Source organism: Procambarus clarkii, chromosome 46, assembly GCF_040958095.1.
Source record: "Procambarus clarkii isolate CNS0578487 chromosome 46, FALCON_Pclarkii_2.0, whole genome shotgun sequence".
Taxonomy (NCBI): domain Eukaryota; kingdom Metazoa; phylum Arthropoda; class Malacostraca; order Decapoda; family Cambaridae; genus Procambarus; species Procambarus clarkii.
This window is the reverse complement of record NC_091195.1, coordinates 22,112,060-22,127,120: the sequence shown is the minus strand read 5'-3', so window position 1 is coordinate 22,127,120 and position 15,061 is coordinate 22,112,060. Positions and strand designations below refer to the sequence as shown.

General features: G+C 37.6%; 1 protein-coding gene across 1 annotated transcript in view; it reads right to left on the bottom strand.

Annotated features, from left to right (window-relative positions):
* Positions 1 to 3,261: 3,261 nt before the first annotated feature.
* The window catches only part of LOC123770453 (beta-galactosidase), a 45,243-nt gene continuing 33,443 nt past the window's right edge, over positions 3,262 to 15,061 (bottom strand). Inside the window, exon 14 of the mRNA XM_045762300.2 lies at positions 3,262 to 3,908. Coding sequence (XP_045618256.2) covers positions 3,699 to 3,908 — 210 coding nt within the window. The 3' untranslated portion in view covers positions 3,262 to 3,698. The remainder of the gene's footprint in view (positions 3,909 to 15,061) is intronic.

Here is a 15,061-nt window from a genome sequence, read left to right as displayed (position 1 = left end):
GGTTAAGTAGGGACTTGCCAGCCTACCACGGCAACGGATGGTGGTGCGCACAGCGTCTCTCCTACAAACATTCCTGATACCGTTGAGGGTTTTCAGAACCCACTGTTACATGGCACACATTCCGATCACGTCGATCTCCCGGCCTTAGAGAGAGAGAGAGAGAGAGATCCTTAGGGGGTTTTCTTGAACAGTAAATATCAACATCACAGTAAGGTGAACTGATTGGAGATAAAATACCGCCAGTGTCCTGAGATACCCTGTGACCCTCCGCGACCTCAGTATCCACATCCTTTGCTCACCTAAGGTAGGACGAGTTCTGGTTTACAAACTTTCATCATTGCCTTTGATGATGATACGCCCATTGATAGGAGTGTTTTGGGAAATAGTAGGCACAAAGTCTCCTATATCATGCTACTCCCAAGTTCTTTAATATCAACTTTTCTAGACTCCTTTTTCCCCTTATTCGGTTTGGATTAACGGCTTGCTCCATAAACTAGAGGTGTATGTTCCATGTCCCACTCAGTGCTTTTGATGCAAAGGTTTTCACAATACCTCAAAAGGCTGCACCAACTTCAAATGTGGGAAATGCTCTGGTTCCCATTACACATGTGACTGCATCAGATACACTCTACTGCTCCAACTGTGGTGGTGATCATGACATTACATTCAAATAATGTCCTTCGTACATTGCGGCACAAACTAAGGCTCTCCCTGCCATCAACCTACTTTACAGTCATGCTCTGCAACATTCTAACTCTGTCTGTCATCAACCACTGCTTCCTACACCACTCACTTTTACTTGTTCTTGATCTGTCCGTCACTGACGTTCCTGCAACCCCAGAGTCTAATTCTCTCCCACACACCTTACACCTGAGTCCCGATCTTGTTTATTCACTTCTCACTCGCTTAGTGGATGCACTCGAGAAGACGCTGGACCAACTCCTGACTAAATTCTTAACACGGTCCGTCCGACCCATTCCTGAGGCTGACCTAGAGGCACGCTTCCGCATCCACTATGACATCAAACCTCCAGCAGCTACCGTTGCTGTCTCCAAAACGTTTGAACTGATGCTGGAAAATGCCCTCAATAACTCTTGGCACGCCTTCCCCGAGTCACTCCCCAGGCTGACTTGCCGCAAACCTCAACCACCCGGTACTAAGAGGAAGCAATTCTCAGCTGTCCCTACTTCCAAGCACACTGCCACTTTGCTTGACAAACCTCATACCCCACACACTCCCGCGACGCATCCTCACCCCACTCCCAGGTCTTCCTCACGCTGTCCTACTGGCGCATATAGGAAGATCAATGTGATTGCATTCCAGATGTGAAGCTACGGAAACCGTCAACATGACTTACCCTGTCCCTACCTGCCTTACCCTAACCTTATACACTTTTATCCCATGTTCCTTCATGTGCTCTCACTTCCCTTCCTTTCTCATATCTGATTAGCAACTGCCTCCCGAATGTCCTTCACCTCTCAACCTCCGTCTCTTGCCTACATCCCACACTTCCTATAGTACTGTGACGCTTTGCTTTCACCTCTCATGCCACTCCTCATCTTTCCCATCCTGAGTACCTTTCCACTCGTGTGTTTATTTTGTCTTTATCCTCGCCCACATTGAAGACGTCGATATCTTCCCGCCTCTGCCACATCATGACCATTGATGCACCACTGAGTGCCACATCTTTCTATATTACCACTCGTGCAGTCATCGGGAGGAAGAACCTTCATGCAAACTGCACATATTGCGAAGAAGAAGGGTTAGGTACTCAAAAGATGGAGCAATATGATGCACATTCAACACCGTAAGGAGAAACCAGTTCAACTCTACAGTGAATGGGAAGGACAGGAATGGAAGGCGAAGGTCTTATCAAGCTTCAGAAATGTAAATAACTGAAGTAGAGCGCCTGATGTTGCCATTGGTAATGGTTTGGTGGGCTAATGACAATTACCAAGAGCAGTACTTGGCAATCCATATGATATCAAGTTGGGTTTCAAAGGGAATGAACCTTTTAGATGTCACTCGGAGCTAGATTGAGCTCGTCTAAAGTGTTTCTCTAGCACCAGTATGGCCCAACGGGTATCTGAAATAAACTATCATGATTCTTTCCAATGGAATCAAAACTGTTTGTACATTAGGAAGCATCACAGAATACCTATGAAATAATTATGTTAGATTTTAGGAATATCCAAGACTTTGATCATTACTCATCTAAATATATAAACACATTTTGTACATAACTAACCAGTTCTTGAATATGCATGCCTCTTTAAAACATGACGATATCCTGACATTTGATGTAAAAGTAAAATGTTTAAGAACAGTAATCAGGCAAGTGTGTTGCTGTATTTTAACACAATGTGTAGCACAGTATTTCAATAGTCCAAAATATGCTCTTTACTGTAATAAACGTAACTTGTTCTTGAACATGAGAGAGACCAGTGATTTATCACTTGTCTCTGATAGTGTTTATGAATTAGTGCTCCCTGAAAGTGATTAAACCAGTGACCAATTGTTTAACCCTTTGACAGCTATTATATTAAAATGGTCGTTTCTGCCTATGTGCAAAAAAATTAATAATTTTTCATTGTAGAATTATTAATTTTTATGCAAAATGTAAGACAAATATGAAAATATGTGAATGTTTACTATTTTACTTGGTGGAGGCGCTGTGAAAGGTTGCACTGTGGCTGTGGTCTGGCATATGTCAACACACGGTGCTGACTTTGCTGACACTGAGCTATGCGAGACACGACTCCTGTGTTCTCCTTGGATTTTTTTCAGGGGTCAAGATAATCTCCATTACCTCCACATAGCTATTAAATCCTATATGCATCATACATGTTAAACCCGAACAATACAGCACTGTACTTGTTTAGATCATCATATAATTATAACTGCATTACCCCATGAATCGACATATGATGTCTAAGGGTTAAGATAACTGCCACTTCTTCATAAGTATGAAGAAAACTGAACTATCCATCCACTCTGATGAGTTGGTATATTGTCGATCTCACTTCATGCACATGGGCGTTCAATCCCCGATGGTTCAGGTGGTTGGACATCATTCCTTCCCGCCATAATATGCCAGCTCCTTGTACCATATACATTTCAAATGCTACACAGTACTGTATATTAATACTGGCTTGGCACTTTATCCAGATAAATACCTTACCTTACCTCATTAATATAAATGTTTTATTATATGTTAGTTACTCTCACAACCTCCAGATAAGGGTTAAGCAAACAAATGTCAGCAGTCACAATACATATATTGTTACACCACAATGCCCAATCTGAGAAAGTTGCAACGGCATCTCTACGGACTTGTGCCATGTTGTGGGAGCGGCAGCTAACGCTACCGTGCAAGTTATACTGATATTACCTAAAAAATTAATACAAACTTTTCAATTTAATATGATACCAGTAAGTAATTTTCTCATAAGAGTGCAAGTTTGTAGTTTTGTACAACTTTATAAAATTTGTATCTGAATAAACAAACAATAGTTAATTTGCAAATATCTTTGTACTTCATACTATTTGTTGCTTTATCTAGATCTTAATCAAGACAATTTATATGGTTGAAGCTCTATGGTGCAGGAAATTCTCCGATAGGAAACTGTTGTGACTGAAGCATGCTTCAATCTGCCAATAATTACCTGAACATTAAGTGGACACATACCACACACTATTTAAATTGGTGTAGCTCCATTAATTTCATGGGTATTTTGAAGAGTAACAAAGCAAGAGTCGGGAAGCAGACACGGTGAAACTTCGAACTCCAGCACCAGAAGGGTATTACTTCCCGTCTTGAGGATGCCGCTAGGGACATAGAGCGTCACTTGGGGGCCGATCTCTGGCCAATACCGACCAAGACAGAAGTCATTCACCCACACCAGACCCTGGAAACGATGTATACTATTACTTACTTGAATTTACAAGAAAAGATATTATCGTCAATATATATATCACATTATTATGATTTTATTGCTGTATTAGAATCAGATCTACGTGCAAAATGCCTTAGTTCTTTCAAACATATTGAGTTTAGTTGGTGTTTAGTTAGGTTTATATCAACTTCAATCACAACCCTGAAAAAGAGCTGCAATGGATGTATTGATTCAAATAAATATATATTTTACGAGTAATAATATGAAGTTAGTACTGTAATAATAATAAAATTATTTAGTGTTGTAGTGATAGTTTTGTATAGTGTGGTAGTTTTGTATATTGTGGTAGTTTTGTATAATGTGGTAGTTTTGTATAATGTGGTAGTTTTGTATAATGTGGTAGTTTTGTATAATGTGGTAGTTTTGTATAATGTGGTAGTTTTGTATAGTGTGGTAATTTTGTATAGTGTGGTAGTTTTGTATAGTGTGGTAGTTTTGTATAGTGTGGTAGTTTTGTATAATGTGGTAGTTTTGTATAATGTGGTAGTTTTGTATAATGTGGTAGTTTTGTATAATGTGGTAGTTTTGTATAATGTGGTAGTTTTGTATAATGTGGTAGTTTTGTATAGTGTGGTAGTTTTGTATAGTGTGGTAGTTTTGTATAATGTGGTAGTTTTGTATAGTGTGGTAGTTTTGTATAATGTGGTAGTTTTGTATAGTGTGGTAGTTTTGTATAATGTGGTAGTTTTGTATAGTGTGGTAGTTTTGTATAATGTGGTAGTTTTGTATAATGTGGTAGTTTTGTATAATGTGGTAGTTTTGTATATTGTGGTAGTTTTGTATAATGTGGTAGTTTTGTATAGTGTGGTAGTTTTGTATAATGTGGTAGTTTTGTATAATGTGGTAGTTTTGTATAATGTGGTAGTTTTGTATAATGTGGTAGTTTTGTATAATGTGGTAGTTTTGTATAGTGTGGTAGTTTTGTATAGTGTGGTAGTTTTGTATAATGTGGTAGTTTTGTATAGTGTGGTAGTTTTGTATAATGTGGTAGTTTTGTATAGTGTGGTAGTTTTGTATAATGTGGTAGTTTTGTATAGTGTGGTAGTTTTGTATAATGTGGTAGTTTTGTATAGTGTGGTAGTTTTGTATAATGTGGTAGTTTTGTATAATGTGGTAGTTTTGTATAGTGATATACACCATAGCTGTGTATGATGCAGTAGTTTTGTATATTGTGGTAGTTTTGTATAGTGTTGTAGTGGTAGTTTTGTATAGTGTTGTAGGGGTAGTTTTGTATAGTGTTGTAGGGGTAGTTTTGTATAGTGTTGTAGGGGTAGTTTTGTATAGTGTTGTAGTGGTAGTTTTGTATAGTGTTGTAGGGGTAGTTTTGTATAGTGTTGTAGGGGTAGTTTTGTATAGTGTTGTAGTGGTAGTTTTGTATAGTGTTGTAGGGGTAGTTTTGTATAGTGTTGTAGGGGTAGTTTAGTAGTGTGTTGTAGAGGGTAGTTTTGTATAGTGTTGTAGAGGGTAGTTTTGTATAGTGTTGTAGAGGGTAGTTTTGTATAGTGTTGTAGAGGTAGTTTTGTATAGTGTTGTAGGGGTAGTTTTGTATAGTGTTGTAGAGGTAGTTTTGTATAGTGTTGTAGTGGTAGTTTTGTATAGTGTTGTAGGGGTAGTTTTGTATAGTGTTGTAGTGGTAGTTTTGTATAGTGTTGTAGAGGGTAGTTTTGTATAGTGTTGTAGGGGTAGCTTTGTATAGTGTTGTAGGGGTAGTTTTGTATAGTGTTGTAGTGGTAGTTTTGTATAGTGTTGTAGTGGTAGTTTTGTATAGTGTTGTAGTGGTAGTTTTGTATAGTGTTGTAGGGGTAGTTTTGTATAGTGTTGTAGAGGGTAGTTTTGTATAGTGTTGTAGTGGTAGTTTTGTATAGTGTTGTAGGGGTAGTTTTGTATAGTGTTGTAGTGGTAGTTTTGTATAGTGTTGTAAGGGTAGTTTTGTATAGTGTTGTAGAGGGTAGTTTTGTATAGTGTTGTAGTGGTAGTTTTGTATAGTGTTGTAGGGGTAGTTTTGTATAGTGTTGTAGTGGTAGTTTTGTATAGTGTTGTAAGGGTAGTTTTGTATAGTGTTGTAGAGGGTAGTTTTGTATAGTGTTGTAGTGGTAGTTTTGTATAGTGTTGTAGGGGTAGTTTTGTATAGTGTTGTAAGGGTAGTTTTGTATAGTGTTGTAGTGGTAGTTTTGTATAGTGTTGTAGGGGTAGTTTTGTATAGTGTTGTAGGGGTAGTTTTGTATAGTGTTGTAGGGGTAGTTTTGTATAGTGTTGTAGGGGTAGTGTTGTATAGTGTTGTAGTGGTAGTTTTGTATAGTGTTGTAGGGGTAGTTTTGTATAGTGTTGTAGGGGTAGTTTTGTATAGTGTTGTAGGGGTAGTGTTATAGTGGTAGTTTTGTATAGTGTTGTAGTGGTAGTTTTGTATAGTGTTGTAGTGGTAGTTTTGTATAGTGTTGTAGTGGTAGTGTTATAGTGGTAGTTTTGTATAGTGTTGTAGTGGTAGTTTTGTATAGTGTTGTAGTGGTAGTTTTGTATAGTGTTGTAGTGGTAGTTTTGTATAGTGTTGTAGTGGTAGTTTTGTATAGTGTTGTAGGGGTAGTTTTGTATAGTGTTGTAGGGGTAGTTTTGTATAGTGTTGTAGAGGGTAGTTTTGTATAGTGTTGTAGTGGTAGTTTTGTATAGTGTTGTAGGGGTAGTTTTGTATAGTGTTGTAGGGGTAGTTTTGTATAGTGTTGTAGGGGTAGTTTTGTATAGTGTTGTAGGGGTAGTTTTGTAGTGTTGTAGTGGTAGTTTTGTATAGTGTTGTAGGGGTAGTTTTGTATAGTGTTGTAGAGGTAGTTTTGTATAGTGTTGTAGGGGTAGTTTTGTATAGTGTTGTAGGGGTAGCTTTGTATAGTGTTGTAGGGGTAGTTTTGTATAGTGTTGTAGGGGTAGTTTTGTATAGTGTTGTAGAGGTAGTTTTGTATAGTGTTGTAGGGGTAGTTTTGTATAGTGTTGTAGTGGTAGTTTTGTATAGTGTTGTAGGGGTAGTTTTGTAGTGTTGTAGTGGTAGTTTTGTATAGTGTTGTAGGGGTAGTTTTGTATAGTGTTGTAGAGGGTAGTTTTGTATAGTGTTGTAGAGGTAGTTTTGTATAGTGTTGTAGGGGTAGTTTTGTATAGTGTTGTAGGGGTAGTTTTGTAGTGTTGTAGTGGTAGTTTTGTTTAGTGTTGTAGGGGTAGTTTTGTATAGTGTTGTAGAGGGTAGTTTTGTATAGTGTTGTAGTGGTAGTTTTGTATAGTGTTGTAGAGGGTAGTTTTGTATAGTGTTGTAGAGGTAGTTTTGTATAGTGTTGTAGGGGTAGTTTTGTATAGTGTTGTAGTGGTAGTTTTGTATAGTGTTGTAGGGGTAGTTTTGTATAGTGTAAGAACATAAGAACATAAGAACAAAGGTAACTGCAGAAGGCCCATTGGCCCATACGAGGCAGCTCCTATTCTATAACCACCCAATCCCACTCATATACTTGTCCAACCCGTGCTTGAAACAATCGAGGGACCCCCACCTCCACCACGTTACGCGGCAATTGGTTCCACAAATCTACAACCCTGTTACTGAACCAGTATTTACCCAAGTCTTTCCTAAATCTAAACTTCTCCAATTTAGACCCATTGTTTCGTGTTCTGTCCTGTGTTGATACTTTTAATACCCTATTAATATCCCCCTTGTTATGTCCATTCACCCACTTGTAAACCTCTATCATGTCGCCCCTAACTCTTCGCCTTTCCAGTGAATGCAACTTAAGCTTTGTTAATCTTTCTTCATATGAAAGATTTCTAATTTGGGGAATTAACTTAGTCATCCTACGCTGGACACGTTCAAGTGAATTTATATCCATTCTATAATATGGCGACCAAAACTGAACTGCATAATCTAAATGGGGCCTAACTAGAGCAAGATATAGCTTGAGAACCACACCAGGTGTCTTGTTACTAACGCTGCGATTAATAAATCCAAGTGTCCGATTTGCCTTATTACGAACATTTATGCATTGATCCTTTTGTTTTAAATTCTTACTAATCATAACTCCCAGATCCCTTTCGCAATGCGACTTCGCAATCACAACACCATCTAGCTCGTATCTTGTAACTCTATCATCATTACCTAACCTCAGAACTTTACATTTATCAGCATTAAACTGCATCTGCCAATCCTTTGACCATTTCAAAACCCTATCTAGATCAACTTGAAGTGATAGTGTTGTAGAGGGTAGTTTTGTATAGTGTTGTAGAGGTAGTTTTGTATAGTGTTGTAGGGGTACATAAGAACATAAGAACATAAGAACAAAGGTAACTGCAGAAGGCCTATTGGCCCATACGAGGCAGCTCCTATTCTATAACCACCCAATCCCACTCATATACTTGTCCAACCCGTGCTTGAAACAATCGAGGGACCCCACCTCCACAATGTTACGCGGCAATTGGTTCCACAAATCAACAACCCTGTTACTGAACCAGTATTTACCCAAGTCTTTCCTAAATCTAAACTTATCCAATTTATATCCATTGTTTCGTGTTCTGTCCTGTGTTGATACTTTTAATACCCTATTAATATCCCCCCGGTTATGTCCATTCATCCACTTGTAAACCTCTATCATGTCACCCCTAACTCTTCGCCTTTCCAGTGAATGCAACTTAAGCTTTGTTAATCTTTCTTCATATGAAAGATTTCTAATTTGGGGAATTAACTTAGTCATCCTACGCTGGACACGTTCAAGTGAATTTATATCCATTCTATAATATGGCGACCAAAACTGAACTGCATAATCTAAATGGGGCCTAACTAGAGCAAGATATAGCTTGAGAACCACACCAGGTGTCTTGTTACTAACGCTGCGATTAATAAATCCAAGTGTCCGATTTGCCTTATTACGAACATTTATGCATTGATCCTTTTGTTTTAAATTCTTACTAATCATAACTCCCAGATCCCTTTCGCAATCCGACTTCGCAATCACAACACCATCTAGCTCGTATCTTGTAACTCTATCATCATTACCTAACCTCAGAACTTTACATTTATCAGCATTAAACTGCATCTGCCAATCCTTTGACCATTTCAAAACCCTATCTAGATCAACTTGAAGTGATAGTGAGTCCTCCTCCGAATTAATTTCCCTACCGATTTTCGTATCATCGGCAAATTTGCAAATGTTGCTACTCAAACCTGAATCTAAATCATTTATATATATTATAAACAACAGAGGTCCCAGGACAGAGCCTTGAGGCACTCCACTTACAACATTTTCCCACTCTGACTTGATTCCATTTATACTAACTCTCTGTTTCCTTTGGTATAGCCATGCCCTAATCCAGCTTAATATAGCACCCCCAATACCATGAGACTCTATTTTTTTAATCAGTCTTTCATGTGGCACTGTATCAAAAGCTTTGCTAAAGTCAAGGTATACAACATCGCAATCCTTACCACTATCAACTGCCTCAACAATGCTAGAATAAAAAGATAACAAATTTGTTAAACATGAACGGCCATTTATAAAACCATGTTGCGACTCAATTATTAATTTATGTTTTTCAAGATGAAGACGAATTTTATTTGCTATTATAGATTCGAGTAACTTTCCCACAATAGACGTTAGGCTAATTGGTCGATAGTTAGACGCAAGTGATCTATCTCCTTTCTTAAAAACTGGTATCACATTAGCAACTTTCCAAAACTCTGGCACTCTGCCTGACTCTATTGATTTATTAAATATGGTTGACAGTGGGTCACAAAGCTCCTCTTTGCATTCTTTAAGCACCCTAGCAAACACTTCATCCGGCCCTGGGGATTTGTTTGGTTTGAGTTTTACTATTTGTTTAAGAACATCCTCCCTGGTAACTGCTAAACTCGTCAACCTGTCCTCGTCCCCACCCACATAGACTTGTTCGGCTGAAGGCATATTGTTAAGTTCCTCTTTAGTAAATTCAGATACAAAATATTTATTAAAAATACTACTCATCTCTTCATCACTATCTGTTATTTGACCTGTCTCAGTTTTTAATGGACCTATCCTTTCCCTAGTCTTAGTACGATATAACTGAAAAAACCCTTTAGGAATTGTCTTTGCTTGCCCTGCTATGCGAACTTCATAGTTTCTTTTTGCTTTCCTTATCTCTTTTTTAACATTTCTAACCAGTTGTACGAATTCCTGTTCTAAAGTGACCTCCCCATTTTTAATCCTTTTGTACCAAGCTCTCTTTTTACCTATAAGGTTCTTCAAATTCTTTGTTATCCACTTTGGGTCATTAGTATACGATCTATTCAATTTGTATGGTATACTACGTTCCTGTGCTTTGTTTAGAATATTCTTAAATAAGTTATATATTGAATCCACATCGAAATCCCCATTTAAGTCACCTATCGCTGGGTTCATGTCTCGCTCCAAGACCGGCCCACACCCCATACCCAAGCCTTTCCAATCAATTTGACCCAAAAAATTTCTTAGGCTATTAAAATCAGCTTTTCGAAAATCTGGCACTTTAACAGAATTTTCTCCTACTGGTCTATTCCATTCTATGCTAAATCTGATTTCTTTGTGATCACTGCTCCCTAGCTCACTCCCTATTTCGATGTCATTAATTTGCGTTTCCCTGTTAGTTAACACTAAATCTAAAATATTATTTTCCCGTGTTGGTTCCTTAATGTGTTGCGTAAGAAAGCAATCGTCAATTAATTCTAGAAAATCTTCTGCTTCACTATTCCCTGTTTTGTTCAACCAGTTTATTCCGCTAAAATTAAAGTCACCCATGACATAAATACTGTTAGATCTAGATGCTCTAGATATTTCATCCCATAGATGCTTTGCTTCCATTCTGTCTAAATTTGGTGGCCTATATATTACTCCTATTATAATATTATTAGCTTTTTCGTTTAATTCAATCCAAATAGTTTCTGTGTGTGGCTCAGTTTTGATTCCCTCTTTGAGACTACATTTCAAATTGTCCCTAACATATATGGCTACTCCACCTCCTCGTCTAATATATCTATCTGTGTGAAATAGTTTAAATCCATATATTTGATATTCAGCTAATAGTTCTCTATTTTCTACATTCATCCACGTTTCGGTAAGTGCAATAATATCTATTTTTTCTGTGCAGACAAGAGCATTTAATTCGTTAATTTTATTTCTTAGACTTCTACTGTTAGTGTAATATACCCTAAGTGAATTGTTATTTTGCGGACCTTCTCTTTCCCTGATCGTTTTGCCAATTCCTTTCTCCCACAAACACATACTTTTATTACCTCCTTCCTCCAAATCAATTCCCATACCTCTATCTACTAACAGTTTAAACCCAAACAAACACCTCTAACCACTTCTTCTAGCGAGTTCGCAACAGCAACAACCCCAGCTCTCGATAGATGCACCCCATCACGAGCATACATTTCATTTCTTCCATAGAAGTGTTCCCAGTTGTCTATGAAAAATATTGCATTTGATTTGCAATATCTTTCCAGCCGGCAATTGACACCAAGTGCCCTCGATATCCATTCATTTCCCACTCCCTTTCTTGGAAGAATGCCACATATGATCGGGATTCCTCCCTTGCTCCTAACTAACTCTATGGCTGTTTTATACCTCTGAATCAGTTCCTCACTCCTGACTCGACCAACATCATTTCCTCCCACGCTAATGCAAATAATGGGATTGTTCCCATTACCAGCCATAATATCATTCATGTTGTTTATAATATCACCAATGCCAGCTCCGGGATAGCAAACCCTTAACCTGTTCCCCCTCAACCTGGGTAGTTTTGTATAGTGTTGTAGGGGTAGTTTTGTATAGTGTTGTAGGGGTAGTTTTGTATAGTGTTGTAGGGGTAGTTTTGTATAGTGTTGTAGAGGTAGTTTTGTATAGTGTTGTAGGGGTAGTTTTGTATAGTGTTGTAGGGGTAGTTTTGTATAGTGTTGTAGTGGTAGTTTTGTATAGTGTTGTAGAGGGTAGTTTAGTAGTGTGTTGTAGAGGGTAGTTTTGTATAGTGTTGTAGGGGTAGTTTTGTATAGTGTTGTAGAGGGTAGTTTTGTATAGTGTTGTAGGGGTAGTTTTGTATAGTGTTGTAATGGTAGTTTTGTATAGTGTTGTAGGGGTAGTTTTGTATAGTGTTGTAGAGGGTAGTTTTGTATAGTGTTGTAGGGGTAGTTTTGTATAGTGTTGTAGTGGTAGTTTTGTATAGTGTTGTAAGTGTAGTTTTGTATAGTGTTGTAGGGGTAGTTTTGTATAGTGTTGTAGGGGTAGTTTTGTATAGTGTTGTAGGGGTAGTTTTGTATAGTGTTGTAGGGGTAGTTTTGTATAGTGTTGTAGGGGTAGTTTTGTATAGTGTTGTAGGGGTAGTTTTGTATAGTGTTGTAGTGGTAGTTTTGTATAGTGTTGTAGGGGTAGTTTTGTATAGTGTTGTAGGGGTAGTTTTGTATAGTGTTGTAAGGGTAGTTTTGTATAGTGTTGTAGGGGTAGTTTTGTATAGTGTTGTAGGGGTAGTGTTGTATAGTGTTGTAGGGGTAGTTTTGTATAGTGTTGTAGGGGTAGTTTTGTATAGTGTTGTAAGGGTAGTTTTGTATAGTGTTGTAGGGGTAGTTTTGTATAGTGTTGTAGGGGTAGTTTTGTATAGTGTTGTAGGGGTAGTTTTGTATAGTGTTGTAGGGGTAGTTTTGTATAGTGTTGTAGGGGTAGTTTTGTATAGTGTTGTAGGGGTAGTTTTGTATAGTGTTGTAAGGGTAGTTTTGTATAGTGTTGTAGGGGTAGTTTTGTATAGTGTTGTAGGGGTAGTTTTGTATAGTGTTGTAGGGGTAGTTTTGTATAGTGTTGTAAGGGTAGTTTTGTATAGTGTTGTAGGGGTAGTTTTGTATAGTGTTGTAGGGGTAGTTTTGTATAGTGTTGTAGGGGTAGTGTTGTAGGGGTAGTTTTGTATAGTGTTGTAGGGGTAGTTTTGTATAGTGTTGTAGGGGTAGTTTTGTATAGTGTTGTAGGGGTAGTTTTGTATAGTGTTGTAGAGGTAGTTTTGTATAGTGTTGTAGGGGTAGTTTTGTATAGTGTTGTAGGGGTAGTTTTGTATAGTGTTGTAGTGGTAGTTTTGTATAGTGTTGTAGAGGGTAGTTTAGTAGTGTGTTGTAGAGGGTAGTTTTGTATAGTGTTGTAGGGGTAGTTTTGTATAGTGTTGTAGAGGGTAGTTTTGTATAGTGTTGTAGGGGTAGTTTTGTATAGTGTTGTAATGGTAGTTTTGTATAGTGTTGTAGGGGTAGTTTTGTATAGTGTTGTAGAGGGTAGTTTTGTATAGTGTTGTAGGGGTAGTTTTGTATAGTGTTGTAGTGGTAGTTTTGTATAGTGTTGTAAGTGTAGTTTTGTATAGTGTTGTAGGGGTAGTTTTGTATAGTGTTGTAGGGGTAGTTTTGTATAGTGTTGTAGGGGTAGTTTTGTATAGTGTTGTAGGGGTAGTTTTGTATAGTGTTGTAGGGGTAGTTTTGTATAGTGTTGTAGGGGTAGTTTTGTATAGTGTTGTAGTGGTAGTTTTGTATAGTGTTGTAGGGGTAGTTTTGTATAGTGTTGTAGGGGTAGTTTTGTATAGTGTTGTAAGGGTAGTTTTGTATAGTGTTGTAGGGGTAGTTTTGTATAGTGTTGTAGGGGTAGTGTTGTATAGTGTTGTAGGGGTAGTTTTGTATAGTGTTGTAGGGGTAGTTTTGTATAGTGTTGTAGGGGTAGTTTTGTATAGTGTTGTAGTGGTAGTTTTGTATAGTGATGTAAGTGTAGTTTTGTATAGTGTTGTAGGGGTAGTTTTGTATAGTGTTGTAGGGGTAGTTTTGTATAGTGTTGTAAGGGTAGTTTTGTATAGTGTTGTAGGGGTAGTTTTGTATAGTGTTGTAGGGGTAGTTTTGTATAGTGTTGTAGGGGTAGTGTTGTAGGGGTAGTTTTGTATAGTGTTGTAGGGGTAGTTTTGTATAGTGTTGTAGGGGTAGTTTTGTATAGTGTTGTAGGGGTAGTTTTGTATAGTGTTGTAGAGGTAGTTTTGTATAGTGTTGTAGGGGTAGTTTTGTATAGTGTTGTAGTGGTAGTTTTGTATAGTGTTGTAGGGGTAGTTTTGTATAGTGTTGTAGAGGGTAGTTTAGTAGTGTGTTGTAGGGGTAGTTTTGTATAGTGTTGTAGTGGTAGTTTTGTATAGTGTTGTAGAGGGTAGTTTAGTAGTGTGTTGTAGAGGGTAGTTTTGTATAGTGTTGTAGGGGTAGTTTTGTATAGTGTTGTAGGGGTAGTTTTGTATAGTGTTGTAATGGTAGTTTTGTATAGTGTTGTAGGGGTAGTTTTGTATAGTGTTGTAGAGGGTAGTTTTGTATAGTGTTGTAGGGGTAGTTTTGTATAGTGTTGTAGGGGTAGTTTTGTATAGTGTTGTAGGGGTAGTTTTGTATAGTGTTGTAGGGGTAGTTTTGTATAGTGTTGTAGGGGTAGTTTTGTATAGTGTTGTAGGGGTAGTTTTGTATAGTGTTGTAAGGGTAGTTTTGTATAGTGTTGTAAGGGTAGTTTTGTATAGTGTTGTAGGGGTAGTTTAGTAGTGTGTTGTAGAGGGTAGTTTTGTATAGTGTTGTAGGGGTAGTTTTGTATAGTGTTGTAGGGGTAGTTTTGTATAGTGTTGTAGGGGTAGTTTTGTATAGTGTTGTAGGGGTAGTTTAGTAGTGTGTTGTAGAGGGTAGTTTTGTATAGTGTTGTAGGGGTAGTTTTGTATAGTGTTATAGAGGGTAGTTTTGTATAGTGTTGTAGGGGTAGTTTAGTAGTGTGTTGTAGGGGTAGTTTTGTATAGTGTTGTAAGGGTAGTTTTGTATAGTGTTGTAGTGGTAGTTTTGTATAGTGTTGTAGGGGTAGTTTTGTATAGTGTTGTAAGGGTAGTTTTGTATAATGATGTAGTGGTAGTTTTGTATAGTGTTGTAAGGGTAGTTTTGTATAGTGTTGTAGGGGTAGTTTTGTATAGTGTTGTAGGGGTAGTTTTGTATAGTGTTGTAAGGGTAGTTTTGTATAATGATGTAGTGGTAGTTTTGTATAGTGTTGTAGGGGTAGTTTTGTATAGTGTTGTAAGGGTAGTTTTGTATAATGATGTAGTGGTAGTTTTGT